Source organism: Folsomia candida, unplaced genomic scaffold (assembly GCF_002217175.1).
Source record: "Folsomia candida strain VU population unplaced genomic scaffold, ASM221717v1 Fcan01_Sc012, whole genome shotgun sequence".
NCBI lineage: Eukaryota > Metazoa > Arthropoda > Collembola > Entomobryomorpha > Isotomidae > Folsomia > Folsomia candida.
The window spans coordinates 968,924-996,304 of NW_019091204.1; the positions used below are offsets into that span (position 1 = coordinate 968,924).

The window sequence follows — 27,381 nt, forward strand, 5'->3', positions numbered from 1 at the left end:
CATATGTACAACATACAGATAATGTGACTTAAATGAGTTTTTGAGACAATGTCCCCCAGATTCCGGCGCCACTGACCTGTGCCACACCCGTAATCCAGGACTACCTCGCCCTCCGTCCAGGGGATCGCTTCAAGTCGATCGGTCAGCGTATTCAGACATTCAGGAAGGTTCACGATGGCCTTAACAAATATGTTGGGGTCCCACATTTTGAAAATGAGCGGCAAAATGGAAGCCTTTAGGAGATAATTCAGAGAATGTTAGTTATTGAAATCTTGAGAATTTTGATCAATCAAAAAGGGGTAATTGGTAAATTAAACTTTTTAATTGTGAGTATTAACTCACAATTAAATTTTTAGGATTTTAAAACAGAAATTTTTTAGTATTACAATTTGAACGCGTCAGTCACCAAGACATTTTTAAAGTAAGCGGTGCAGGGTAATGTTTTAAGGGAAAATCAAGAAAATTTTTTGTATTAACTACATATTCAAAGTTTGAAAATTTGAATACCCTAAATCAAAACAATCTCCAAATTATCAAGTTGTTACAATTTGTGTCTATTAATCAAAATTAATTTAATGGAATATTTTAAGAAATGAGCAGACGTGTCTATGCTTATGAAGTTTTCAAAAATTCCGTGCAGTTTACCTCGTTTGAAGTTTACAAATTGAAAATATGCAAAACCAATTTATGACCACAATACTATGTAGCTAGTCTCTCTCTCACTAAATTTGTCTACAAACTGGACGAAAACCAGCTGCTTTTATACGTATCCGTGGCATTAAGTATTTAATGCAGAGCGCCGCACATCGTTCATTGTCAGAGATTTATTTAAAAATGGACAAAGAACGCCTTCACACCTTGAATTCTTTATAATTCGTTCTTTAATTACTTAACATTGGAAATTGACTATACTATGGGGAGGCAAACCATGTTCAGGCCAGACGATTTTTCGACCATCTCAGTTTGAAATACCAACTCTTTAGAAAGACATTTATTTAGTGCGACACTTGCGCAGATGCGCAAACTGCAGACCGCCAGGATTGCCCCAAGCTCGCGAAAAGACACGGGTTCTGCTTGAAAACTTGGCCTTTCCGCAAACTTGCGGCCCAAATAGCTTGCCGAATTCTACATCTGCGCAAGCACCTCCCGAAATTTTGTTTCTACATTTTTGCACTTTCTAAATGAGATGGTCAAAAAATCATGAGGGTTGAACATGGTTTGTGTCCACATTGTTTGTTGGTTAGTGACTTATTTGTATGACCACAATACTTGTATTGAACTAGCTTGGCGAGACATTTATTTTTTTATTGCGACTGCATTGTTGATTGCCTTGAATTAAGTGTCCTTGACCGTCTGGAATCTGCATATGTACATAAGTTATTTATTTCAGTTATTATCATTGCATACACATTACAAAGTATCTATCTAATATGCAATTAATTTTAGTTTGATATGATCGAGCAGATCCAGACGTCTTGCATAATGCAAAGCAAGTTAGGTTAGGTCATTAAATAACCATAAATGCATAGTTCGTATGTAGTAAATTTTAGTTCGATCACATAGATCCAGCAGTCCAGTCATCTTACATACATAAGGTATAGCAAGTTGCATACATACGTTAGGTCGTGTCCCAGACACGTTCCCAGTTTCGTGTGCAAATTTGAACCGGTCTTGCACACTGAAGTGCATTATTTCTAGATAAAGCAAGTATGTACCTCATTCTAATTTTGAAGGTTAGTTTGTCTACTGGCAATCAGACTAGAAATCTTGGTCGGGCATCTCTATCTCCTGCCCGGGCTAGTAACATTGCAAGATAGGCTAGTGCCCGACCAAGATTTCAAGCCTGCTGGCAATGGAGGTCTCCCAATGTATGCCACCAGCGACAAAACGCGCATTCAAGAAAACGTAAAAATATTGGTCGGCTTCAAGGTCAATAAATCGAAAAAGTTCTCAGTTAATATTCACTACGACAATCCGAATCTGAAGTTATCGTTTGTAAAAGTCCCCGCTTGGCTCCGATGGGGACGCGACACATTTCATCAGAAAGAACGCGTTAACGACATATGTACATATGTAAATTATTTATACTTTCATTGATTAAATTAAATACATTTTGTGTAAATTTTTCAACCTTGTATAACCACAAATTTGCACGGACTATAAATGTGTGACTATATGTGGAACAGCAGCAGGCACAAAATTAGCTTCCTTATTATTTATTTTATTGATTGATTTTGTATTACAAAAGTTACAGATCTTTTTTATCAACAATCCAAATTTTTGCTGCGCTGGATTTGTCGATGATATTGTAATGGTCGAGCGAGTTATTAACAATCGCCCAAAAATGCAGGAAGCATTGGATTGTTTAGCTAGTAGCTGTACGGAAGTCAAGATTAGGCACAATCCCGAAAACCTACAGTGCAGCTTTGCTTAGCCCGAGCCAGGGTGGGTACAACTAGAATTTGTTTACCAATCTTTACGCCAAAATTCAGCTTAATTGAGTGATTTTGCAAAATCAGTATGGGTCACCCCACCGGGTTCCTCTGGGTCAAAATTTTCAAAATTGTACATCATAAACTCCCATTATAAGCTGCTATCGACTTCCATACCAAATTTCAGCTTAATTGGACGATTTTGAAAAATCAGTTTGAGTGACCCCATAGGGTCCCTCCAGATAAAAATTTTCGCAAATTCACTTCATATCTTTTCATTAGAAGCCATTAGTTACATATTTACCAAATTTCAGCTTTCTACAACAATTTTGAAAATTTGATGCATAATAACCCCACCACCCATATGGCCCCCACCGGCCAACCACTTGACCGATTCGGCTCATCTTCGAACTTGATTTGTCTTTTGGGTAGATATAGATGTGGTAAAAATTTCAAGTCGATCGGTTGAGTTTGAAGAGAGTTATCGCGAAGACAGACGGACGGACGGACAGACAGACAGACATAACGGGTACATAAGCCCTGGCTCGGGCTAAAAATGTGAAATATTGTTGCTTAACATCGGAGGATGGAGGATTAAATACGAATCCAAATTTTTCATTCATAATGTAATGGTCCCTGTCGTCCAAAAAATTAAAATATTAGGGGTAACAATTTCTGGTAGTTTTAAATGGCACGCCCATATTCAAGATATTGTTGGTAAAGCCAACTCAAAATTATTTCAATTACGCAAACTTTTTACTGCAGGGTTTGGCATTAACGAGCTGGTAAGAGCTTATTGTGTTTATTTGTGTTCCAATCTGGAATATTGTTCAGTAAATTAAGTAACAAGTTGGAAAGGGTGCAAAAAAGGGCACTGCCAATTATTAACCGTAAAAGGGTAGATAGGTTCAATTATGAAGAAGTTTTAGAATTACATAACATAGAATCAGTTGTAAGTAGGAGGAATACTGCACTTGAAAAATTCGGTTTCAAATTATCAATTGGAAGACAATTATTTTTTACCATCATTTAGTGCCAACACAAATTTGAGGCCATTGAGGTCACAAAAAGATATTATTGTTCAACCTTATATTAAAAATTCGTTTTATCAAAACACAACTATTAATGTAATTATTAATAAAATTAATGAGGAGTATAAAGAATCTCAAACAATTTATGATTATAAACTAGAAACAATTGCAAACCTGAGAAATCCCAAACTTGTTGAATAATTAATTAGGATATATTTGACTGTAGATAAGATTAATTATATAATTTTGATACTGTAAGCTCATGAAAATAGTTCTAGTTTGTTTTGCAAAAATCAATTAGATAGTGTTTTTTACTATTAACCCCGAATTTTGTAATCACTAGTATTAGTAAATGAGGATAATAAATGCTTATTATTATATGAAACATTTCCAAGACACATACTTTTGAACTGAAAATTGGATGTTTTTATCTAGAAATAGGTATTCAAAGTTTCGCAACTTAAACTTTAATTTAAAAAAATTGCAATAAAAATAATCAGACAAATCTGTGATTCAAGTGAGTATTTGTCACATATTAAGTACAAACGAGAATATGTATGAATACCCAGGAAATAAATATGCCCGAAAAAGTATAAATGTGAATTATCGTGGTAATTATTTTGTTTATAAATAATTATTTCTGAAAATTCAGATACGTTTTATTCTTCGAACTTGTAGTATAACTTTTTAGAAAACATGCATGATTTAAATGAAAAAAAAATCAAAAACAAATTGCGTAAAAAATTGTTTAATTTTTCACAAACCCATTGCTTTCGTTTCCTGGTTTTCGAAATACCGCAAATAGCACGTCGTGTTTAAACTGGAATTCTTGACCTCCATTCTGCACCACGTCTTCCTTGGCAAGGATCAACTTGGTGTAATCCGCCTTCAGCTCGGGATACAAAGTGGGAGGAATCTCACTCAAAAACGGGTTCAGCGACATGACCACGTCTAAACAGATATAAAAACGGGGCATAAACGACCTTACTAAAACAGTCGACATTTTTGGCGATATTTGTAAAAGTGGTGAATTATGTAGTACCGACATCGACATTGTTACCCGGAAATTGAGCAAATTTCGGACACGTTTTTATACAATCTCTTACCCGCGAAAGCGTCCAAGGTCAGTTTCACGTTGCTCTTGTGCACGAGACTTTCCACTTTCTCGTACCCAATTTCTTTACAGGATTGTTCCAACTCTTTCTGTGCATCTTGCGATTGCTCAATCCACTCGGGGAGATGATCCCGTATTTTCTAGAAAGGTGATTTACATTTAACATTAAAATGGAGGTCTGGTAGCGTACGCTCTCCGATTTTCGATAAACTGTTGTCAATCGATAGCAAATTTAACTGACATGAAATTTGCGAAAGGTTTGCACCGTTACTCAATGGTCAGGTTTGGCAGAGATATTTGCATCCAAAGAGAAGAAAAGGCTCTACAAATTTGACAAATTTAAAACTGAAAATATTTTCTGCACGTTTTCTAATCTTCTGATGCAAATTTGTGGTCGATTGACACTAATTTGATCAAAATCAGAGAGCATACAATGAGAGACCTGCATCGTAATTATTTAACATCCGAAAAAAACACGGTTTTATTACCCACCTTCATATATCCCCCCCACTTTGGCAGGTTTCCAATTTGCTGGAGAAGTAAGAAATGTGGAGCATCAATTACGTACACGAGACAAATATACCCGCCGGGTTTAAGGATAGGGTAGAACTTGGCCAAGACTTGTCTGCGGATATTTAAAAAAATGCATACATAATTCAAGTTTCACATTCCCCCAAAATCTAAGTTTTCCCGCCGTCCTAATTAATTCCAAAATCCCGCAATTCCCACGCTTACTTGTACTCCTTTAACCAGTGGAAACAGTAAAACGAGAAGATCTTATCGAACTGGACACCCACGTGGGGAAAGCCGCCATCCACTAAAAGGTTCCCCAACGCGTAGGACACGTGGTCACTTTTATTCCCCGCGTTCACCGAGGTGATCATGATGGAGGATTTGTCGACGCCGAAAACACGGGATTTTGTGGCCACCGTTTTCGGGAGGATGAAGGGGACCGTGGTGCGACCTGATTTTTGAACATTAGCATTGCAGGATAGGAAGAGGAGCGATTTATTAACATAGGCAAGATATGATTTAAATGTATTTCTGGGGTAACAATGTCCCCCTACTTCCGCCGCCACTGACCTGTGCCACACCCGTAATCCAGAACGACCTCGCCCTCCCGCCAAGGGATCGCTTCGAGTCGATCGGTTAGATCATGCAGACATTCGGGAATTTTTCTATTTTTTCCACCATAAGCTCAAATGTCGGGGCAACCTGAGACATTTGGCGCTATATGTGGAACATATAGTATGTTGTCAGGCACTCTTATGGGAAATGTCGGGGGCTCGTACAAAAAAATGGTTGGGCGTAAAGAGATGCCGTAAAGTGCATTAGATGCCTCTCGAAAAGTTTTAAAATGACTTTTTTCTAATTCATGGTATCTTGAACCATTTTCAAGAAATTCAATAAAAACCGATTTTTCGGTTTCGAAATCATAAATGTTTCGCTGAATGAATTGGGTGCATAACACAAAGTTGTATGTAATAGCAAATATGTTCATAACCGCATTATCTATAATATTTACTCGAAAATTTTTTCGAAATAATGCTAGGTACAGGCGGTAAGTTCAAATTTCCGAAAAATTTTGCAATTTCGGCTACCAATTTCTCCACTGAGCTACAGCCTAGACGATACATTTTGGTAACCTAAATTAAACGGGATCGTATTGGGGAAGGTCCCGGCTAGTGCCCTCGACTGATTGACTTTTTCGAAATAAGCCTTGGTTTTTAAGATATGGCGCGATTTCTAAAATTAAAATCCATAACTCATATTTGGTATGAAAAAATAGAAATTTTCAGCGGTTTTGCCGCATAGCTTGTCACGATGGCCTTTACATACGTGTCTGGATCCCACATTTTGAAATTAAGCGGTGGAAGGCAGTAGGCTTTAGGGGAAAATTGAGACAATTTTATGTATTAACTACGTATATAAGTATTTAAACCTTGAAAATTTTAAATAATGAAATCAAAAATTAAACAATTGATTAATTTATGAAAGCGTTACAATTTTTACAGCAAATTAAAGAATCATTTATGATATTAATATTTCTTCAAATTCAAAAATTTAAAAAAATTATTAACTGCATACCTTAAGATTTACCTTGTTTGGGAAATATTCACAAAATATGATATCAATATAAATTTCAAAATTTCTCTCTCACTCTCGCAAAATTGGGGACAAACTGGACGCAAATCTGCCACTTTTATATGTGTCCGTTCCAATGAAATTCAATGCAGGGTTCCGTAAACGGTTTATTTCGAGAGGATTATTTTTAAATGGATTAATATTAATGTCTTAAAATCTTTGATTCTTTACAATCCGGTCTTGATTTGACAAGGATCTGAAATTCATCAACATATAATTTATGAATATAATATTTTCCGTTAATTTCATAAAGATATGTATTAGGAAACCATGCAAAAACAAAGTACGTAAATATTACGAACCATGGCAATCTTTACTTCTTACTTATCTATGTAGCTTTACCAGGTACATACCCAGTAGTGCCATATGTTTTGTGGACTACATAAATGAATATAGCCGGCTAGGTTTATTGAATTTTGAAAAAATAACAATATCACGAGAAAGCCCACTAAATTCTCTTCAAAATAGATCAACCAGTTTTCAAATTTCCTCTTTTCGAAGCGACACTGGCCCAAAGTTTAGGAATTCTCATGTCACTCGCGGTACGCACTCGTTCCAAGGATTATTAATCTCATTTCTAAGGGATAGTTTTCTTCTTGGATGCCAAACTTGTATGTGGTTTAGCACATACAAGTTAATAAATTGATTAATTAAATAATTAATTAATTTGTAATAAATTAATTTGTTGAGCTTCAGTTTGGACCATATGTCATATTAAAGAAGGCTGATTTTCGGCGACAGTCAATTTTATTCCTAATCCTAAATGGAGTCAAGAATTTTGGATTTCAACCACCATTTTTCAATTTTGGCCTCATAAGCAGCACCTAAACATTTCCTGAACGTCTAGTGGGTGTTATTGAATTGAGAGTGGTTCAGGGGTTCCACATTTCGCTCGAGAACTTCAACAAATATTTTTTGACACTTCAGTTCACCCCCAGAAGAAGAGAAATCATTTTTCGACCAAATCCAACTTGTGTCCAACAAAAAAATCACAGAAGCACGATGGTGGATCCTCTCAACGTTTTTGAAATTTTTGTGAATAGTCTGGACCGGGGAGGTATGAACACAGTTCTTTTGCTATTTTATTTGATCTCAATCACAAAAGTGGACTTGGCCGATCAAAGCCGAGCAATTCCATTTTTCAAGCGTGTACCGCATGATGGGCGCCTGGGTTCTAATGGGTCTGTTTTTACTTGGCGTGTAGCTAGGAAGCTTTTCTCCTTATGTCGTGAAGACATAAGTCCAAGGTCTAGTTTACGGGCTTTGGACTTACTTTTACTTCATCCGTTCATTTGTGAGGGAATTTTTTTAGAGCTCGGCATGGATTTGGGCGAATCCATTTTTTCGGGCCTTCGTGAATTTTGGTGACCTTTTTGACCGTCTCTTTCCACTTCTTTTTCGGCAGTCGTCACTCCCAGTGTCAGTTGGTCATTTTGTGGTACGGTCGACCATCATGCGTTCAGTTCCGATTTTTATTGAGCAATTGAAAAATGCCGGATTTTTTTGTTTACCAAAATGTTGCTCAAAAATTGCAAAACGTCGGTTTGGCCGATCTGTCGCTTTGGCACTTTAGGTCACAAAAAATTAGCAACATGGTTTCTGATCGACAATTGCATGGGGATTTCAATAAAAAATAGTATAACACCCTAACGTAGCTCCAACTAATTTTATCTTTGAGCGGAATGCATTGTACATAACATATGGCACTACTAGGTATTTACATAGTTAATGATTCAGCCCTACATGCATATTTACATGACGAAAATACTTATGCATCATGATGCATCATGATGTATGTACATAAACTGCATACACAACTTTCTATCCGTAATAAAATAATACCTGTGTATATATATTCATATTTACATACTGTATGTATTCACACGTCAGCAACACTTTTTCCTTCTAAAATGTCCAGGTTGGGTTAAGTAGCTTGCACATTTTTGAGAACGAATTCTCGATGGCCTTGAATTTCTCGATGGCCGTGACCGTCTGAAAACTGGTATGTTTCGAGTATCTAACTCAAGGCAGAAGACAATAGAATTCAAGCACACATTAATGGAGAAGAAGACAGTATGTTGAGTATGGTTATGGCATACGTATAATGTACCCGAAGTCCTGCAAATATATGTAGATTCATGCTGGAATTTCTTGTACAAAAAAATATGACTTCAATATATAACGTTTTCGACTTTTCTGGCACAATGCGACAACACCAGCGGTCTCGCTCCGATTTTGATGAAAATACAATAATTGTGTAACTTTAAATAAATAAACCGTTTCAAACGAAATGTAGCAAAGGGGTGAAAACACACGGAATTGTCTTTGTGGCACGCCCACAACGTCTTTCTGCACTTTCCCGTCATTGTCTCACATTACCCCACGTCTCATTTTGCCCCGTTTTGACACCCCCACCTGCGTAGTTTAACGTATACGACAATACCTTTCAATAGACACCTCACATGACAAAAGTCATTTTTCGACATTCGACACCTCCCACACGGTCATGGAGTCGTCGCACGTCGAAATAATGGCTATTTCTGAAATCCCCGCCAAAAAATACGTCTAAAACGGTGGCGACAAAAAATTCGACAATTTTCGACTTTGGCGTCGTCTACACGGTCACACGGTCGTGGCACGTCAAAACTATGTCGATCTTTGAAATCCTCGCCCAAAACTACGTCTAAAACGGCCGAAACAAAAAATTCGACACATTTGACCGTTTATCTCATCACCGTGGCGCCGTGACCGTATGACCTACGACGCCTATCTTCGAACTCATCCATACTTCAAAAATTAGAAACACGTTGGCGAAAACCGCATGCAGAAATACGAAACCATTCTAAAGTTATCGTGGATACAGACGGACAGACGGACGGACAGACGGACAGACGGACGGACAAGACATTTCCATAAAGGGGTTTTCACCCCTTAATAATTGAACACGTGTTTAAGGAATTTTTAGAATGTTCCTAATTTTAAAATAAGAGGTCAACTCAACGCTGCCGATCGCACGCCGCTGAAGGCCAGTGTACGCGCCGCCGATATATCTGACCTCATATTCTTTCAATATTAGGACGCCGCAGCGCCATCGGCGCAAAGTTGGGAGGCATTTACCTTTGGCACAAATATTCAAGGGGTTATATTAAATTTAACGTCCCACTTATTTAGCTGAAATTAACCATTTACATAATAAATTAGGACCTCCAATTTGGACGTCCCATCTTATTATGCAAGTCTTATTGTGGTGCATTGCATGACCCACAATATGGAAAAATCGCGACTTGCGTTTCCTAATTTATGGACGGCCCCTTACCTTACTTTTAATCACTGCTTGAATACTTTCAATTCATAAACATGCTGCATTTACATGCATACCTATGCACTTATTCGGCAGAAATTGATCCTTTGTTCACATCTATGTACTGGATAAACTCCAGTTGGTTCAAGCAGATCTAGACACCATATTTACACAACAAGGAAAAGCAGGTTAAGCTAGGTCGTGTTCAAGACACCGGTTTCGTGCGCAAATTGGAACCAGTTTTACCGTCGCTACTTAAATATCACGGCTTTGCAACCAGTTATGATAAACTCAAACTGATTAAGATGTATTAAAAATTTAGAAATAAACCGTAGTACTCGAACATACTGAAGTAGCTTCAGTCTCAATTCACCCCAATCAGCGCGGGAAAAATTAATTTCACTGTATAGATTAAAATGTAATAAAAATCTCATTTTGCTCCGATAGAACACCCTGATACCGAGGGGGTGGTCCGATTGACCCCAACAGTTGATAAAACGATGGGGATATCGAATACCCGTGGGGACATTGTCCCTCTGTCCCCATGCTTCTGCGGCCACTGCTTCAACATATTTACTTGCTGGGTTTTTCATTACATAAAATTGCACTTTTGCCCCATTGAGATTCACGACCGGGATTCCTCCAACTTTCTTCTTTTGAACAAAATCATAATAACAAATCCAAAATCCTGATGATTTTTGGATCTGTAGTTTAATTTTATTTAAAAGTCAACATTTCCAAAAATACTCTGGTGACCAAGATATCGTAATTTGTAAGTAAGATAGCAGCTAAGTTTTTGATAAAATTGCAAACTTTCACAATTCACAGGTTAAAATTTATCATTTGTTTAAGAATATTAAACAAACATGAATTTATTAACATTTTGTTAAATGATTTAATATCAATTTTATAATTAAATTACGACGAGACAATTCACGCAGTCTTTTACGATCCGTAAATTCTGTAAACTTGAAAATTTTTACACAATTTACTAATTTTTCTAAGGAAAATTATGTAATTTATAAATTATTGCAAACTTTCTCGGATCAAATTGTAAAAGTTTACAAATTTATTTTACAAAACGCACGAATTTTACGAGTTACCAATGACTGCGTGCATGGTTATATTTGACCTTTTCGAAATTATTTTTAGGATTTTATCGGAGAAATTCGAAATTCCACAAAATTTCAAAACTTTTGTCAAATTTTAATCACATATTTTCTCAGGTCGTGGAAAAATGGCGACATCCAGTCAGCAGCACTGCTTCGTCTGCGGGTTATCCAACGTCGCCTCGGAATCGCAGCCCCGTCGTCGTTACGCCGAGTTGACGACAATCTTTAAAACTTTGGTGATGACGGGGTCCTTTCGCGACACGATTCCTGCGGATTACTTGGCGACAAATGTGGAAACCTGTGCGGTCTGTTTGACTACGATTAAAGAAGTTTTCGCCCTGCGCCAAGAAATCGTGGCGCTACAAACGGAACTGGACGGACTGCTGGTCACAGCGAGGAAGAAATTGACCAGTAACCCGCGCATAGGTCGGTCTTACTTCCGGGGTTGTATTTATGTAAATATATATAAATTTACGTCTTATAAACAAATTTTTGAAGATCTTCAATTTGGTAAAATTTCTGTTTAAAAAATTGAGTAAAATTGATATTTAGTATATGTAATAGGTAATTTGGTAAAATTGATATTGGTAATTTGGTAAAATTTATATTTGGTAATTTGATCAAATTATATTTAGTAAAATTACTGGTTGGTAAAATTACTAAATATTTGGTAAAACCGATATTTGATAAAATCGCTATTTGACCAAATTTATATTTCTTAAATGTTATTCGGTAAAATTTTTATCTGGTAAAATTCCTGTTTGGTAAAATTTGTATTTTTGTAATTAGCAGTACATTCGGAAATCACGTCTTGATTACAAAATACACATTTATAAACTTCTCAATATTTACTACACTAAAAACATACGCGTACATAACTAATTAATTAATTATTTGCTTAATTTTCCTGTTTTCAGTTTCTCGACGCGGTAGAAAACGTCTAAATTCTTTACAACCTTGCACAAACCAACCCCCACCACCAGAGGAAGAGGAGGAAGTATTTTTCCAAATAAAAGAAGAGTTCCCCGATTTACCAGACTTTTCCGAAATAATTCCAGAATCTTTCGAAATTGAGCCATCCCTGAAAACTCCCACCAAAAACGACGAGCAAGAACAAGAACTTGACTACTTCTCCCCAGAGTAAACTTAATAATTTTAGTTAACTAAATTTTTGCCAATTTTTTTTGCATAAATCCTGTTTTTTTCGCAGATCTCAATTTGACGAGACCGGAAGCGATTACAGTCCGGAAACCGGAAACAATGAGGCTCTAATTTGTTCAAAATGTGGAAAAGTATTTCGCTGCAGGCAACACTTGATCCGACATGAAGTTGAAGTTTGCAAAATTCCCTTTGATCAGAGCCGAACAAATATTAAATTCCATTCTTGTCACGAATGTGACCGTCATTTTAGCAGCAAGACGCACCTTGCTAGGTATTTTAAGTTTGAAATAAATTTAGCAAATATTGAGGCAATGCACGCAGGCCTTCGTAACAATTGTAAAATCCGTAAATTCTGTAAACTTACAAACTTCTACATAATTTTGCTCATATTTCTAAGGAAAATTAGCTCACAAATATTTGCAAACTTTCTCAGATTACGGGCGTTTCTTTATGTTTGTAACTTTGGTTTTACAAAACTTCTGGGTTTTATCAAGTTGCCAATCACTGCGTGAATTGCCTCCATTTTTTGCACAATTGTCCCTTATAAACTAATATTTTTGCATTGTAATATACTTTTTTTTTAACAGACATCTCCATAGAATACACAACTTGGAAATACCTCTGACGACGCATGAGACGTTAGTTTTCGAAAATTATGTGAAATTCGCACAAATTTTGCAATTTATTTATGCCAATATTTCTCCAGGGAAAAGGACCCCACAAATTTATCCTGTTCCAAATGTGGGAAAACTTTTACCACACGACCGCACGTCATTCGCCATGAGGTCGAAGTTTGCAAACTTCCCGTTCCCGTCGATCCGAACCTTACGAGACTTAAGTTTCACCCGTGTGATCAGTGCGATCGCAAATATACCAGTAAAACCCAGCTAGCGAGGTGAGCATTTAAATTTTAAGTTAATTAACCTATTAATACATAAATTATCTCTTCGAATTTCAGGCATATTAACAGTTTCCACAATTTGGACGAAGAGGCCAGGTGAGAAAATTGGAAAGAAACGTAAAAAAAATTGTCCAATCCTACATTTTGGAAAATATAGCAATTCTGTGTGTAAAATCATATTTTTTAACTAGTTAAAATAGTAGTTTAATTCACTAGGTAGGATATTTGTAATTCTGTGAAATTATTTAAAGAAACAGTTCACGTAGTCCTTGGTAACTTTGTAGTAGTCGTAAAGTTACAAATTTCTTAAAAAAATTAAGAAACAAAATTAGCTTCCAAGTTTGTTCAATTTTTACTAAGATGAACGGTGTTGCTTTATTTTATACAGATTTTAAAATTATTTTATAGCGAATTTTACAAAGTTACCAGAAACGGCGTGAATTGAAATTATCTAATTTCATTTCGTAAACCTACCTACAATTTTTTTCAAATAAAAAAAAACAGGTTTCAAATAGATTGTAGACGTCTTTTTGTAGTTGCAAAATTTTATAAAATAATAATATATCGTTTACGCAATTTATTTTAAAAAAATCTCGTAAACCTTAAATATTTCAGTGAATCCGGACTCGATTCGTCCCAGGGAAGTTCCCTCCTCCCACCAAAATTGGATAGTGACATTAACCACGTGCCAGATTCTGTCCCCATTTCCCCCCAAATTCCACATCCCCTTGGAAATTCTCATCCATGCTCAAAGTGTGGAAAAGTTCTGAGCAAATATTCGCTCCGAATTTCGCACGAAGTCACCGTCTGCAAAATTCCCTACACGGACGCCGACTTGGCCCGCATGGGGCTCCGATTCCACCGATGTGACCAGTGCGAAAGACAGTTCATCAATAAGAACGATCTCGTCAAGTGAGTAAAATTTGAAGTGCTTAAAGTAAATTTTAAAATTTTCAATTTTCAATAATTTGCAAAAATGCTTTTTAAAAATTATGTAAACTTATTTATATAAACAAAACAAACTTATAGCCGCAAATTTGCATGGATTTTAAATTTAAATATGAATACATAATTTTCAACTGTAAACTCTGGATTTTTTTAAATATTACAATTTTTGTAAATAGCAACGTTGTCTAGAATTATTGAGGTAATTCACGCAGGCATTTTTAATATCCGTAAATTTTCTGAAACAATATTACAAAATTTTACAAAATAAAGAGACACCCTGGATTTGAGTAAGTTTAAAAAACATTTAAGCTAATCTAATATTCCTCAGAAATATTTGTCAACTTTTATAAAAGTTTGTAAGTTTGCAGAATTTACGGATTTTAGAATGTTATCAAGGCTTGCGTGAATTGCTTCATTATAAATATTTTGCAAATTAACTGCGCCAAATTTGTACAGTTAACGCGAAATACTGCTAAAATAACTACATACATAATAAAATGTACCGTCCTAAAAAAACCTATCCTGAATTTCGCAGACACACCAACATGCACAACGGACTAAAACCTTATCAATGCGAAGCTTGCGGAAAATCGTACTCTCAATCTTCCCAGCTCTCGACCCACCGAAAGATGCATTGTAACACGTCAAAAAACATGAAAAAGCAAAAACTACAAAAAAACATGTTGAAATACTAAAAAATTTGTTATCTTCGAACTGAATAACATTTTCTTTCCACTTTACCTTGGCGAAATAAGTTGGTAATTTTTTTCATGGATTGCATACAGAATATGAACTTTGTAAACCTTTGTGATTATGCATATATTAATCGGGAAAATTAATTTTCTAAAATAGCTGGAAACATTTTTTCTGAATAATTTTGAAAATTGCAAAAATATTTTCATTTTTTCAACTTTTTCTCTACACGGCAAACGAAACAAATTTTAGTTAAATTAGGAAACTCGACAAATATTTGAATACGATTTGAACGATGGAAATTTTCAGAAACGTTTTTTTCATGTCAGGACACAAATTCCTCAAAAGTAAAATATTTATTGCACGATGATGTTCTCCACGTCATTATTTTACTTGACCAAAATAATCTATGCAGAAAGGGTGCTCGATTTCTAAAAGCTGTGCAAATCTAAACCTAGTTTGTACCCACTTTACAAAATTTGTGGTAATAAAAACCAATTATTTTCCTAATTAAAAAACGCAACAAGTGTAATTTATCCCTTTTCGTAGAGCAGAATTTATTTTATAATTGCCAACGTATTTACATAATTAATCAGAAGTAAATACTAAAAACAGTAAATTGTAACATTCAGTTCAGAAATTATAAAACTATCCAAGAAATTAACTCAAAAAATGAATAATTATGTAGTACAAAAATGTGAATTCAATATTATCTTTCAGAATCTAGGAAAAGGCTTTTTTATCGAGTTTACATACGCTTATATAAAATCGCAAACAAAATCTTTAATTAAATCTTTAATCCCGTCCCCATTTTAAAAATTTTGCAAACTCGAAACATTTACCCTCGATCAAGTTCGGCCTTCAAAATTTTGCTGGTTACGCCCACTCCGAATAATTCTATTAGCTCGTCAAAACTCGACGAACTGAATTCGAGGAGACGCTTGTTCAAAATAAACTTGACGACATTCCTCTCCAAATCCTGAAATGGTACAAAATAAATCCTAATAAATTACAAAGAATGAATTTACTATTAATTAATTAATTACTTAAATACCGAAGCATTAGCCAAGCCAGCGTGGCGAACGAGGAAGAAGGCATTTTCCTCGTTGATATTTCGAATCAAAATTTCCTCACAGCCCTGACGGATTTTGAGGTCGCAATACGAGTCCGCTAACATCATGAGGCCTGGTACATGAATGATTATTTTGAATTAGCTAACTTTTTTTCAGTCAAGATAAATAATTTTGCAGATTGTGTTGGCGAAAGTTAAATTTCTGCCAATACTTGAAAAAAATCATTTCGAATTCTCCTTACCAAAAATGTTCTCATATTCGTCCTCTCCGAAGCTGACCTTGTCATTGTAAATGTAGAAGAGAAGGGATTCAAATATTTCATACTGCGTATCCTTGATGTCAATCACGCTGCAAAGTTTTAAAATGCAAATTGGAAATATTATTAAAGATTTTCAAACTAACCATCTAAAACTAACTAAAATTAAGAAACTAGTAAGTACGCAAACTCACTACCCTTGAGCCTCCTTCCACTCGTGGTTAAACATTTTTGCGAAATATTCACTTCGACAGGCAAGAATGCATTTGTGGGCCGAGATGGTTTTCCCTTCTACGGAAAATACCACGTCCAAATTTTCCTAAATTTTAGAATTTTCAATTTTTTTTAAACCACAGAATAGTGTAGTGAATTTATTTCCAGGGTGGTTTAAATGTCAGATTACAATGGAAAATTTTTCAATGGGAAAAATTCGCTAATCTCCATTAGTAACTGAAATTTTGCCTCTGAAATTCAATATTTTAAGAATTTTGCCATCAGTGTTCCATAAGTTTTGATAAATTTTTATCAAAACTTATGGAACACTGATGGCAAAATTCTAATGGAGTTACTAATGGAGATTAGCGAATTTTTCCCATTGAAAAATTTTCCATTGTAACCTGAAATTTAAACCACCCTGTATGTATGTCAACCTAACCTTGCTCACCCACAAGGCGCCAATGTCGTCCCCCAGTGTGACTGGTTTAAGGGGACTTTTCGCCGAAATAGTTCGCCAGGTTGACTGCCCAATTTCCGCAAAGAGTTCGTCCAGCGAGGTGGTAACATTCGGCGAAATTGAGAGAACCTGAGGCTCCAAAATTCCTCCACGGTAGGATACCGCTAAGCGGATATTGTCCTTCTTCAACTCGGCCACGAGGACGTCGTCCGATCCAGAGGTTGTGACATCGTGGAATTTTAGATCCTTCATGACCACCGTCCAAACAGGCTTTGGATATCGAAATCTGCCCGAGTACAGGGTTCCTTCCACAGTGAGGGCAAAAATCATGTGGTTGATTCCAACTATCTGCAAAACGGATGATTTATCAATTAATTCCGAAATTTCAAGGGCGTTGTAAAATCGGCAAGGTTTCGCTTATCTTAAATCATAATTTATTTACGGCTAGATTTTTGCTTTCATAAACTGAAGTCTGAACGTTTCCAGAAATTTTAATTTTGTAAAATTGCGGCCGTTTTTAGAAACATATATTTCCATATTTGTAAAGTGTGCAATTTTTCCCTTATCCAGTCCAGCTTACCTTTCTTAACGGTGCCGTATCCACGATCACTTTTTCCGGCAACTCGTACAGACCCCATTCGAATAACTGAAAAAAATGAATATTTGCATTAATCAGTCTCCCTAAAATATGTAAATAAATGGCTGGATAACTCTCGATACCTCTCTATTTGATGTAAGACCGACGTACAAGCCGTCTGCCGTGCAGGCGATCGAGATGACTTCCTGGGAATCAAAGTTGTCCTCCCCAATCAACCTTGGCTCGGAAATGTTGTGATACACATTTCCGCTCTGCGTTAAGGTCAAGACATGCTTCCGTCTAAGGACCACTTGTTGCACCTTCTTTCCCGCCAAACTTCCCGCCACAAGGTGGGGAATAACGGTGGGTGGCATATCCCAAAGCGGGAGGCAATACAAGGATCCTTCCTCCGTTATGACGAAACCCAAGCCATCAATGTTAACGACAAATTCTGCAAGTTAAAATAAAATTGGTGGTTAATAATTAATTAACTCTTTTTTATAGCTGTTATAATAAACTGAAATACCTTTCACCCGGACGCCACAAAGGTTCGGAATTCGGGTAATTTTGCACCCTCGCTCACGGACGAAGGTGTACGTTTCATCCGTCGTGGTGACGACGACTCCGTGTTTCGTGTCGACAACGTGTGCCAATTTCGCTGTCTTTAAAATCTCCTCTCCTTCGGGTCCAACGTCACGAAAGATTTCAAAGATCTTTAACTTGTCGCGAGGAATGACGACGCCAGGTGAGGAGGCGGATGACTCCATTGTAGTCACTTATCAACTAAAGGAAACTGCGATACGATGAAAAACTGCAAGGACGAGAAATATATCAATTTTTAATCAGCAGCAGGAAACATTGACTCATATGTGCGTACGTAGCTTGGAGTTCGAGCCAGTGGGAAACTCAATGACAACTTGAGGAAATTGAGACATGCATAAGATTATTTTGAATCATGGGAAAGAGGCTTAAAAAAGATGAAGAATATTATAATTTATAAATTAATTAAAATAATTAGTTTGGATTTGATTCTGGTAAATTTATTTCTATAATTTTAGCTTTGCATTCATACCTAGTGGACTTATGCTAGCTGTAAGTAGCTCTTAACGGCAAAACCACTGGAGATAATCAAGATCTGATAAGCGCATTTGATTCCCCGTGCAATTTTACGTAAATACCACATGTCCGTTTGTAATTACTTGAAAAGCATATCAGCAGGGAAAATCTTGAAAGGACGCGGACGGCGATAATTTTTGACAAAAAAATGCGAAGAAAAATATTGAATATGAAAATTGTGATAGGAATCGAACGTGTACTTTAATTTAGTCTAACGCACTATAAAAACGTTTATGGGGACAGTACATACTAAGAACAGTCGAAGAACGATTTTTTGAAAACCTCCAAGGACCACACCCACCGTGAAGGCGCTGAAGGCTAGAATCCGAAAAAATTCTCGAAATTCCAACGGAAAATAGCCTCACAGCTGACATTGTCGATGCACATTATCCAACGAGTGCTCAAACTGAACAATGGACTTAAGGCTTTGAAACGTAGCACTTATCGCATGCTGATTATCTCTCAGAAGAAAACGGTTAAAGAAATGCAGGGCTCTCTTTAAGCGGTACGTTAAAAAAAGAGTAAAGAAAATTGTCGTTCCAGATGAGCAGATTTTCAGTGTGTAGGATTTTTGAAACAAACAAAATGACTTCGTTTACGCAAAATAGGTCAAAGATATCCCTCAATATAAAAAGAAGGTCAAAAGTTCCCAATATCCATTTTTTGTTATGATTTTGGCAGATGAGAGCTAATCAGGGGTAATTTCTCCTCATTTTGTCGAAACGGGGTGGAACCTGATAGAATAAAAATCTTTGAAATACGTTTTTGACTCCGAGGTACATCCCCTAAATGAGATCCAAGCCAATCCAGTCGACTGGACCTCGCTACACGACTCAGTACCAGTGAATAGTGCAAAAAATGAGCAAAGGGTGGCTAAAAAACCAAATTCCGAACATTATCTCCGCTTGGGAATTGTCATGCTCCTTGTTGGATTTGAATCTCTGGACTATGAAAAACGGTCAAATTTAGGGACAAAGGTGTGTTCTAAGCCTCACAGAAGCCTGAAAGCTTTAAAAAATTCTTTGACCACGAAATGGAACAATTTGTCCACGGATTCAGAGCGTGCTGCAATCAATGCCTCGTAACACCAGTCAATTTGGAGATGAAATAAAAGTGAATGAAGGTGAGGCCTCTCGCGGAGACAGGCCATAAGTAGTAGCTCCTCTCATATCATCATTATCAAATCCATCATCATCATCACTTGTTTACAATATAAAAGTCTCGCAAATAATTGCAAATTATATTTTGAAATACTGAAAAAAGTGTATCTGGCCATCGCAGCAGTACACAGTAAGTACATAGGTAATTTTTTATATTTTTTTCATATTGAATTGATTCATTGCGTACATTTATTTGAATATTTATTATTTGATGGTGTGCATTTGTAAGTGGAAGGAAAGTCGAGGTTGTCCATTCAGTACGGTGCGATTTTACGTTTTTAAAATTTAGTTTAAAACAGTTTTCAATGAGTAAAAACTAGAGTCTTTTCTGTACACCGTAATGGATGGATGGCCTCGCAAGCGAGCTAGGATACGGCCGGTCTTACGGAGCAGGGGCCGAATTCAGTGCTAGGTTACCATGGTTACCAAGGTGCATATTGACTTTAAGCCCAGCTAAGACTAATTTTACCTACGTTTCAACTGGAATTTAATTTCATGAAGCCATTTCTATTATTTTACGCTACAAATTCATTGACACCGAAAGTAAGCATTATCACCCATTTTGGAAAAATAAGATCGAATTGTAATTAAAATTCCGAAGTCTTTTTAGACCAAAGTAGGATACAATCTCTAATTTTACGCGAATGTAGTTGAATAAACAAATAAGTTTCATAAATCTTAAACGTCTAAATCATAGGTCCAACGTGAACAATGGCCTGTGTCAAACAGCGCACTTGCGTTGTACCTTCTTGTAAGGTGGTCGATCGGAATCGGGAGATAGATTTATCATGGCATTTGTAAGTCCAACCTGAACTCCATTTTAATGAAATTAGTTAAATATTACAAAACTATAAATTAACAGGTTCCCAAATTCGGCCATGCATCAGAAAATGCGAATTAACTGGATCACCATAATTCGAAACCTTAGAAATGATGAGGCGTGGGAACCTACTCGTGAGTTTAGGATATGTAGTCGTCACTTCCTAACAGAAGAATTATATACGGCCGGTATTCGACGTAGGCTCAGAGGACAACCTGTCCCAACTCTCTTTCTTCACGATGCTACAATGAGTAAGTCACTTGGCGAGAACTTTAGCATTGCTTTCGATCACCCTCTCCTAATAATTTGTTTGACCAGCAGCCGATGTAAATTCTACCGGAATGCAATTGGACGTCCCACAAGTTCCAGAAGAACCGATGGAGGTCACACCATCAACAGCTAAGTCCATTGGAACCATCTCTTGCCCTTCATGTGCCAACACATTTTCTGTGACTGAGATCGATGGGAAACTTCAGGGACATTGTGCCACGGATCAGCTCCAACCTGGTGAACCAAATCTTCCCCCTAGTAAGTCCAGAAAGCGCCTTTTTCATGATCCAGAAGATGTCGACCACCCTTCATCAGACGTTTCATTTCAAGTCTCATCACCCTTATTTATTACTGTCACCCCAAAGTCAAGGCGAGCTGTTAGGAACGAGCATAGTTATTGCGCATCTCCAGGACAGGCAGCAGACGAACTTAAAGCTGTAAAAAAACAACTGGCAGACCTTAGAGTTAAGTATCATCAATTAGAGCTTAAACTTGAACGTCGAGATCGTGCTCAGTCGACTCACATGGATAGTCTAGAAAGCCTTAAAGCATTAAGTAATCGGCAGGTAGATACTTTGGATGCTAGGTTTCCTGAGTTACTTTTCCATATCGTAGAAAATGAAAAACGAGCCTTTAGTATTAAAGGAAAGAGTGGAATGGAGTATGATGAGGAGATAAAAAAATTCTCGGCTACACTTCATTATCACTCTCCCAAAGCGTATCGTTTTTTGCGTCACTACTTAACTTTGCCGCACCCATCAACTATTGCTTCCTGGATGAAATCCTCAGATTGTGGCCCGGGGTATAATTTAGACGTTATCTCTCGATTAGGCGAGGCAAGACTTTCTGACACAAATAATGTCATGACAGATGTAGTAATGATCATAGACGAAATGGCTATAAGGAGAGCTTTAGTTTGGGATTCATCTAAGCATTGCTATGTTGGCTTCGTTGATTACGGCACTTCTGACATTGATGAGCCTGAAAACCCTCAATTGGCTAGCAATGTTTTAGTATGCATGATTGCTGGGATATCTGGTGGCTGGAAATGTCCGATAGGGTACATATACACGGATAAAGTTAATGGGGAGACTCAGAGGGCATTTCTGCATAAAGCTTTTGTGTTACTGGAGGAGCAGCAATTTAATGTTTGGGCGCTAATTTCTGATGGCTGTACGTCTAACGTATCACTGTTTGAAGGGTATGGCGTATCTGATAGCATAATACAAGGGGCTTCTTTCGAAATCGATGGTGACTTTCCTTGCAGTTTTCCAAATCCTGCCAATCCTTCTAAAAGCGTATACGCAATGTATGACGTAGTTCATATGATGAAATTATGGCGCAATTTGATGGGTCGCTCTTTCGAAAAAGGTGGTCGTATCTCATTGGAGGATGGTCGTTGTGTCTCTTGGGGATTTGTTGAAGCTCTTTTCGAACTCCAGACAGTTTAGAAAATTCGAGCAGCCAATAAACTAGGCAGGTATCATGTAGATTTTATAAATCATAAAATGAACGTAAAACTAGCTGTCCAAAGTCTTAGCAGATCTGTAGTTGATGCTATTTCATTTTGCAGAGACTCGTTAGATTTGCAAGATTTTAGAGGATCTCAAGGAACTACATATTTCATGCAGTTATTAGACACGACTTTCGATATTTTAAACTCGAGGAACTGTGGTCAGAGAGGAGACAAGTCACCAATAAATATTTTTAACTTTGACCATATGACTTCCATCTTAAACGAATTCTGTAGGACTGTGTACGGAATGAAATACGTGGGAATTAGAGAGTATAAGAGGTCAGGTAAACGTGCGGTGTACGAGAAAAGGCTGATAGATAGTGATTCAAGACGGGCTGCATTAGGAATGATGATATCCATCAAGTCAGTCATTGCTATTAGCAAAGCTCTTCTGATCAGAGAGTTTAATCCTTTCAAATTCGTGCTGACGTATCGGTTTTGCCAAGATCCTTTCGAACTTTTTTTTAATACCGTGAGGGGAAGATTAGGTAATAACAACAATCCAACTGTGGTCGAGTTTAGGAACATTATGAAATCCATCTGGCACCAAAATCTCCTCAAGTCCACCAACACGGGTAACTGCATTGCGCAGATTGACGAAGGTGAAGTTCCTGGTGGTATGTTGCCTCTCAAACGTGTTCGGAAATTGAAGGTGCTCGATATGGATGACATTGATGCGTTGGACATTATAGATCTTAGCGCCCTCTCTGATCCACATTATTCAGATTTTTATAGGAATTGTCTAGCTTATATTAGCGGGAATGTGGTAAGAGTAGTTGGGACGAAGTTGAAGTGTGAGATTTGTGCCGAATCACTTCTTAACACAGACGATGATCTTCTTCCTTCTCACTTTGCTAAGCTAATTGAGGCTAAGGATAGCGGAGGCTTATTCACCCCTTGTCATTCCGTTTTCCGTATAGTTGAGCTGACTGATGCATGTTATCGGCAAATTTGCAAAACTTCTGGTGGTTTAATGAAGGTATCTAACCTAGACCGTAGGATTTCTATGATGGTTACTGCACGATGCTTAGAAACCACAATTTTCCCACATCTTACGCATCACGTAATTGACTTTGATCCATTAACTGAAACTAGTCATTTGTCTGATCTCTGTTCTCGAATTTCGATGCATTTTTTGAAAATTCGCTTATTTGATCATGGAAATAGGTTTCAAAAGATGCGAGAAATTTCAACTTCTGTACGGCACAAATTTGGCAAATTAACAATATTTACCGAAGCGCATTAGAATTATCTTACAGATGCTCCTTATAATTTTTAAGAATATATTTTAAGTATTTACAACTATTTGGAATTATTTAAATGTATTTTAAGTTGTATTTAGCATTATTTGGGATTACCTAGTTTAATTGAAGTTGTCTTTAGAATTATGTTAGAGTTAAAATAGTTAAAAATTATGTAAACATTATATTAGAATAATTTACTGATTATTTTTAAATTGTTCTACGTGACTGATTCACGTTAAGATGCCTTAAGAGACTTGTATCTCACTAAAAATTGTTAATCAATAAATAAATGCTGTTTCATAGTTGGACTGTGGATTCTGATTATATAACTTCACTATTTGCACATAAAAAATATTAAATAGAATGCATAATGTTTTATTCTCACAGGTCACCATGCCTTTGCATCCCGGCGATTTGGAAATTGCGGAGGCAATTTTTCGATTGTTCGATCATAAACTGATCGATTACGTCGTGCGTCAAAATTACAAATTACATGTAAATCATAATGCATAATAGATTGTTATTAATGAAATTTTTGTGTACAGGTCCTGACGGAGCGGGAAGAGCGAGTTGCCCTCCAGGCAATTCCATTGCACCTCCGAGAGATGGCGAGGGTTTGGTGCGACGCATCTATTTGCCACTCCAAGCGTTTTAACGCAACTTCAGCTTTTAAAAGCTTGTGTACTAATTGTACATGACATTTGTACATTTGTACATGAGATTAGCGAAGTTGCAAAAATTTCTGCGTATTTATGGAATTAATGTTAATTTTTTTAAAGAAATATTATTAAATAAGTTCCAAAATTAATCAAGTTAATTATATGATGATTTTATTGCACCTCGTACTGAATTTGTCGTAAACTGGTCTTAACTAAGTGATTTTCAACTCGTTTACTGAATTCAGCCCCGAATACAGGCCAAATCCGACATGTTGCTCTGGCAACAAAGTACTGAAGCCGATTTATCCCTTCCTTTAGATCCATGGCTGCAATCGAGGGCTGTGGGCCGCGTCTGCAGCTCTGCATTAATGTTGGGGGAAGAAATTTCGGAAACCAAATAATATTTTCTAGTTAAAAATTAACTGGCTTTCCATTAAAATTTACTAGAAATGTGCCACACAAAAACTGTTGAAGCTACAGCGCTTCATTTCACTTACAGTTACTGAGGGCCACCCTGTATACATAAGTCCAGTTTTTTTGATTTTACGGGTTTCTTCCCGTCCCGGATGTTTTTTTATTTACATAGTTCAGTTTATGCACACGTATGTATACCACTGATTTGTAGGAATGCTGCAAATTTCTGAATTTAAATATGTCGAAATTGTTTCCCAAATTTAACGGGCTTGCATAAATATTATATGAAAAAAATAATGTCTATGCGTTTTACCCTTTTAAAAATAAGTTTTTATCATGCAAACTTTCTATGATGCTTAACTATATTTTTCACTAATTTCAAAACTATCAACGAAATTAACTCGGGTAAGATAATATTTATCAACGTATTTAAGTGCAAAAAAAGGCTGATTAATTTCGTAACTCAATTTTATTTATCAAATTCAAATTGCAGCAATTCTTATTCAATTACATAAACATTGTGATTGTCCAACTAATTTACATTCGACGCAGTGCTGCCAACGAAATTTTATGAAATGCTTGCATTCCCAAAAGGGCAATTAGCTTTTCTGACGACCAATTTACGTTGAGGACTCGATTATCCAAAATAAATCGGATCACTTTCCTCTCCAAATTCTGAAATGATAATGATACCAACTTAATTACTTATTACCTAATCACAATAATAATTAATTAACTAATAATTAATTACAAACCGAAGCGTTGGCCGAGGCAGCATTTCGAACGAGGAAAACGGCATTTTCCGGGTTGATATTTCGCATCAGAATCTGTTCACATTCCCGACGAATTTTGAAGGCACAATGGGCGTCAGCCAGCATCATGAGGCCTAACAAAAATACCAATTGCCATAATTTTCGACACTTAATACTATAAAGAATAAAGGTTATAGACAAATAAATTTTGGCAAAAAAAATATTCCTCTAAAAAATTCACCATTTCGAATTCACCTTACCAAAAATATGTTCGTACTCGTCCTCACCGAATTTGACCTTATCATTGTAAATGTAGAAGAGAAGGGATTCAAATATTTCGTACTCACAATGGAGGCGCAAACCATGTTCAGCCCAGATTATTTTTTGACCATGTTAGTTTGGAAGAGCAAGTCTCTAGAAACAACATTTGGTTCACCACTTGCGCAGATGCGCAAAATTCAGCAAGTTATGGGCGCCACAAGTTCGCAAAAAGTGGTCGAGAGTGGGCTCGCGCTGGACCTTGCATCAAAAATCATGCGTTTTTGCGAACTTGTGGCGCCCATAACTTGCTGAATTTTGCGCATCTGCGCAAGTGGTGAACCAAATGTTGTTTGTAAAGACTTGCTCTTTCAAACTAATAAGGTCAAAAAATTATCTGGGTTGAACATGGTTTGCGCCTCCATTGTCAGTATCCTTGATCTCAATCACGCTGCAAAGTTTTAAAAAAATGTTTCACTTAAAAATTTAAATTTGAAATCTTATTAGGGACTTTAAAACTAACAATGGAGGTCTCCCAACGTATGCTCACAGATTTGGACCAAACTAGTGTCAATCGATCACAAATATAATTAGTATGAAATTTGCAAATGGAACTATCTGCCAATACGCAGGTTTGGCGGAGATATTTGCATTCAAAACAGAAAAAATGCTCAGGAAATTTGGAAAATGAAAAATATACCAGCCTTTTGGTGCGTTTTCTCCTCTTTTTATGCAAATATCTCCGCCAAACCTGTACATTGGCAGATAGTTCCATTTGCAAATTTCATACTAATTATATTTGTGATGGATTGACACTAATTTCGTCCAAATTTGTGAGCATACGTTGGGAGACCTCCATTGTAAGTACGCTACTCACCACCCTTCTTGAGCCTCCTTCCACTCGTTGTTAAACATTTTTGCGAAATACTCACTTCGACAGGCAAGAATGCATTTGTGTCCCGAGATGGTTTTCCCTTCTACGGAAAATACCACGTCTGAATTTTCCTAAATTTTCAAATTATTTTTAAACCACAGAATATGTAAATTTATGTACGTCAATCTAACCTTGCTCACCCACAAGTCGGCAATGTCGTCCCCCAGTGTGACTGGTTTAAGGAGACTTTTCGCCGAAATAGTTCGCCAAGTTGTTTGGCTAATTTCCGCAAAAAACTCGTCCAGCGAGGTGGTAACACGTGGCGAAATGAGAGAACACGAGGCTCCAAAATCTCCCCACGGAAGGACAACGCTAACCGGATATTGTTATTCGACTCGGCCACGACGACGTCATCCGTTCCAGAGGTTGTACATCGTGGAATTTTAGATCCTCCATGACCACCGTCCAAACATCTGTATAATCCAACCTGCCCGAGTACAGGGTTCCTTCCAGCGCCAGAGCAAAAATCATGTGGCTGATGGCAACAATCTGCAAAATGGGGATGAATTATTAATTGAATTTCAAGGGTATTGTAAAGTCGGCAAGGTTCTAAAATTGTTTTATGTACACGCGAATTTCCTTCGCTTATCTTAAACCTTAATCAATTTACGGCTATGTAAATATGTATTTATACATATTTTGCTTTTGTAATCTTTTCCAGAAATTTTAATCCTGTAAAATTGCGGATTGAAGTATCCCAAGGTAGATTTTGACCAAATTATTTATTGTCAATGTCAATTTATCACAAATTAAATTAATTTACAAAACGCACCATATCATATCTCAATATGGAAGTTTATCGGGTATTTTATTTTTGCATG

General features: G+C 36.7%; 3 protein-coding genes across 9 annotated transcripts; 1 reads left to right on the top strand and 2 right to left on the bottom strand.

Moving 5' to 3' along the window:
* Positions 1-4,103: 4,103 nt before the first annotated feature.
* LOC110855402 (juvenile hormone acid O-methyltransferase-like) lies at positions 4,104-6,783 on the bottom strand. Of its 4 annotated transcripts, none has more exons than XM_035856139.1 (6): positions 6,666-6,783; positions 5,661-6,462; positions 5,313-5,541; positions 5,070-5,202; positions 4,570-4,717; positions 4,104-4,414 (listed from the first exon to the last, which is right to left on the bottom strand). In XM_035856139.1, exons 3-6 carry the CDS (start codon positions 5,459-5,461, stop codon positions 4,212-4,214), a joined length of 633 nt encoding a protein of 210 aa, XP_035712032.1. In that variant the 5' UTR covers positions 5,462-5,541; positions 5,661-6,462; positions 6,666-6,783; the 3' UTR covers positions 4,104-4,211. The 4 variants fall into 4 exon arrangements, with proteins under 4 accessions (XP_035712032.1, XP_035712034.1, XP_035712035.1 ...); XM_035856141.1 differs by having other exon boundaries at positions 6,678-6,750; XM_035856142.1 differs by having other exon boundaries at positions 5,313-6,462.
* Positions 6,784-10,834: 4,051 nt separating this feature from the next.
* On the top strand, positions 10,835-14,885 carry LOC110855321 (zinc finger protein 530). Its single transcript, XM_035855983.1, has 9 exons — positions 10,835-10,851; positions 11,250-11,561; positions 12,053-12,275; positions 12,346-12,567; positions 12,884-12,934; positions 13,003-13,191; positions 13,255-13,293; positions 13,813-14,109; positions 14,681-14,885. The coding sequence occupies exons 2-9, from the start codon at positions 11,261-11,263 to the stop codon at positions 14,838-14,840; spliced, it is 1,482 nt and encodes a 493-aa protein (XP_035711876.1). The 5' UTR covers positions 10,835-10,851; positions 11,250-11,260; the 3' UTR covers positions 14,841-14,885.
* A 489-nt stretch (positions 14,886-15,374) lies between these two features.
* On the bottom strand, positions 15,375-18,305 carry LOC110855331 (RCC1 and BTB domain-containing protein 1). 4 transcript variants are annotated; one of them, XM_035855982.1, is made up of 8 exons: positions 17,944-18,305; positions 17,561-17,868; positions 17,421-17,486; positions 16,832-17,188; positions 16,365-16,486; positions 16,153-16,259; positions 15,893-16,023; positions 15,375-15,817 (listed from the first exon to the last, which is right to left on the bottom strand). In XM_035855982.1, the coding sequence occupies exons 1-8, from the start codon at positions 18,182-18,184 to the stop codon at positions 15,677-15,679; spliced, it is 1,473 nt and encodes a 490-aa protein (XP_035711875.1). In that variant the 5' UTR covers positions 18,185-18,305; the 3' UTR covers positions 15,375-15,676. The 4 variants fall into 4 exon arrangements, with proteins under 4 accessions (XP_035711875.1, XP_035711874.1, XP_021959452.1 ...); XM_035855981.1 differs by having other exon boundaries at positions 16,362-16,486; XM_022103760.2 differs by having other exon boundaries at positions 16,823-17,188.
* Between the last annotated feature and the right edge of the window lie 9,076 nt (positions 18,306-27,381).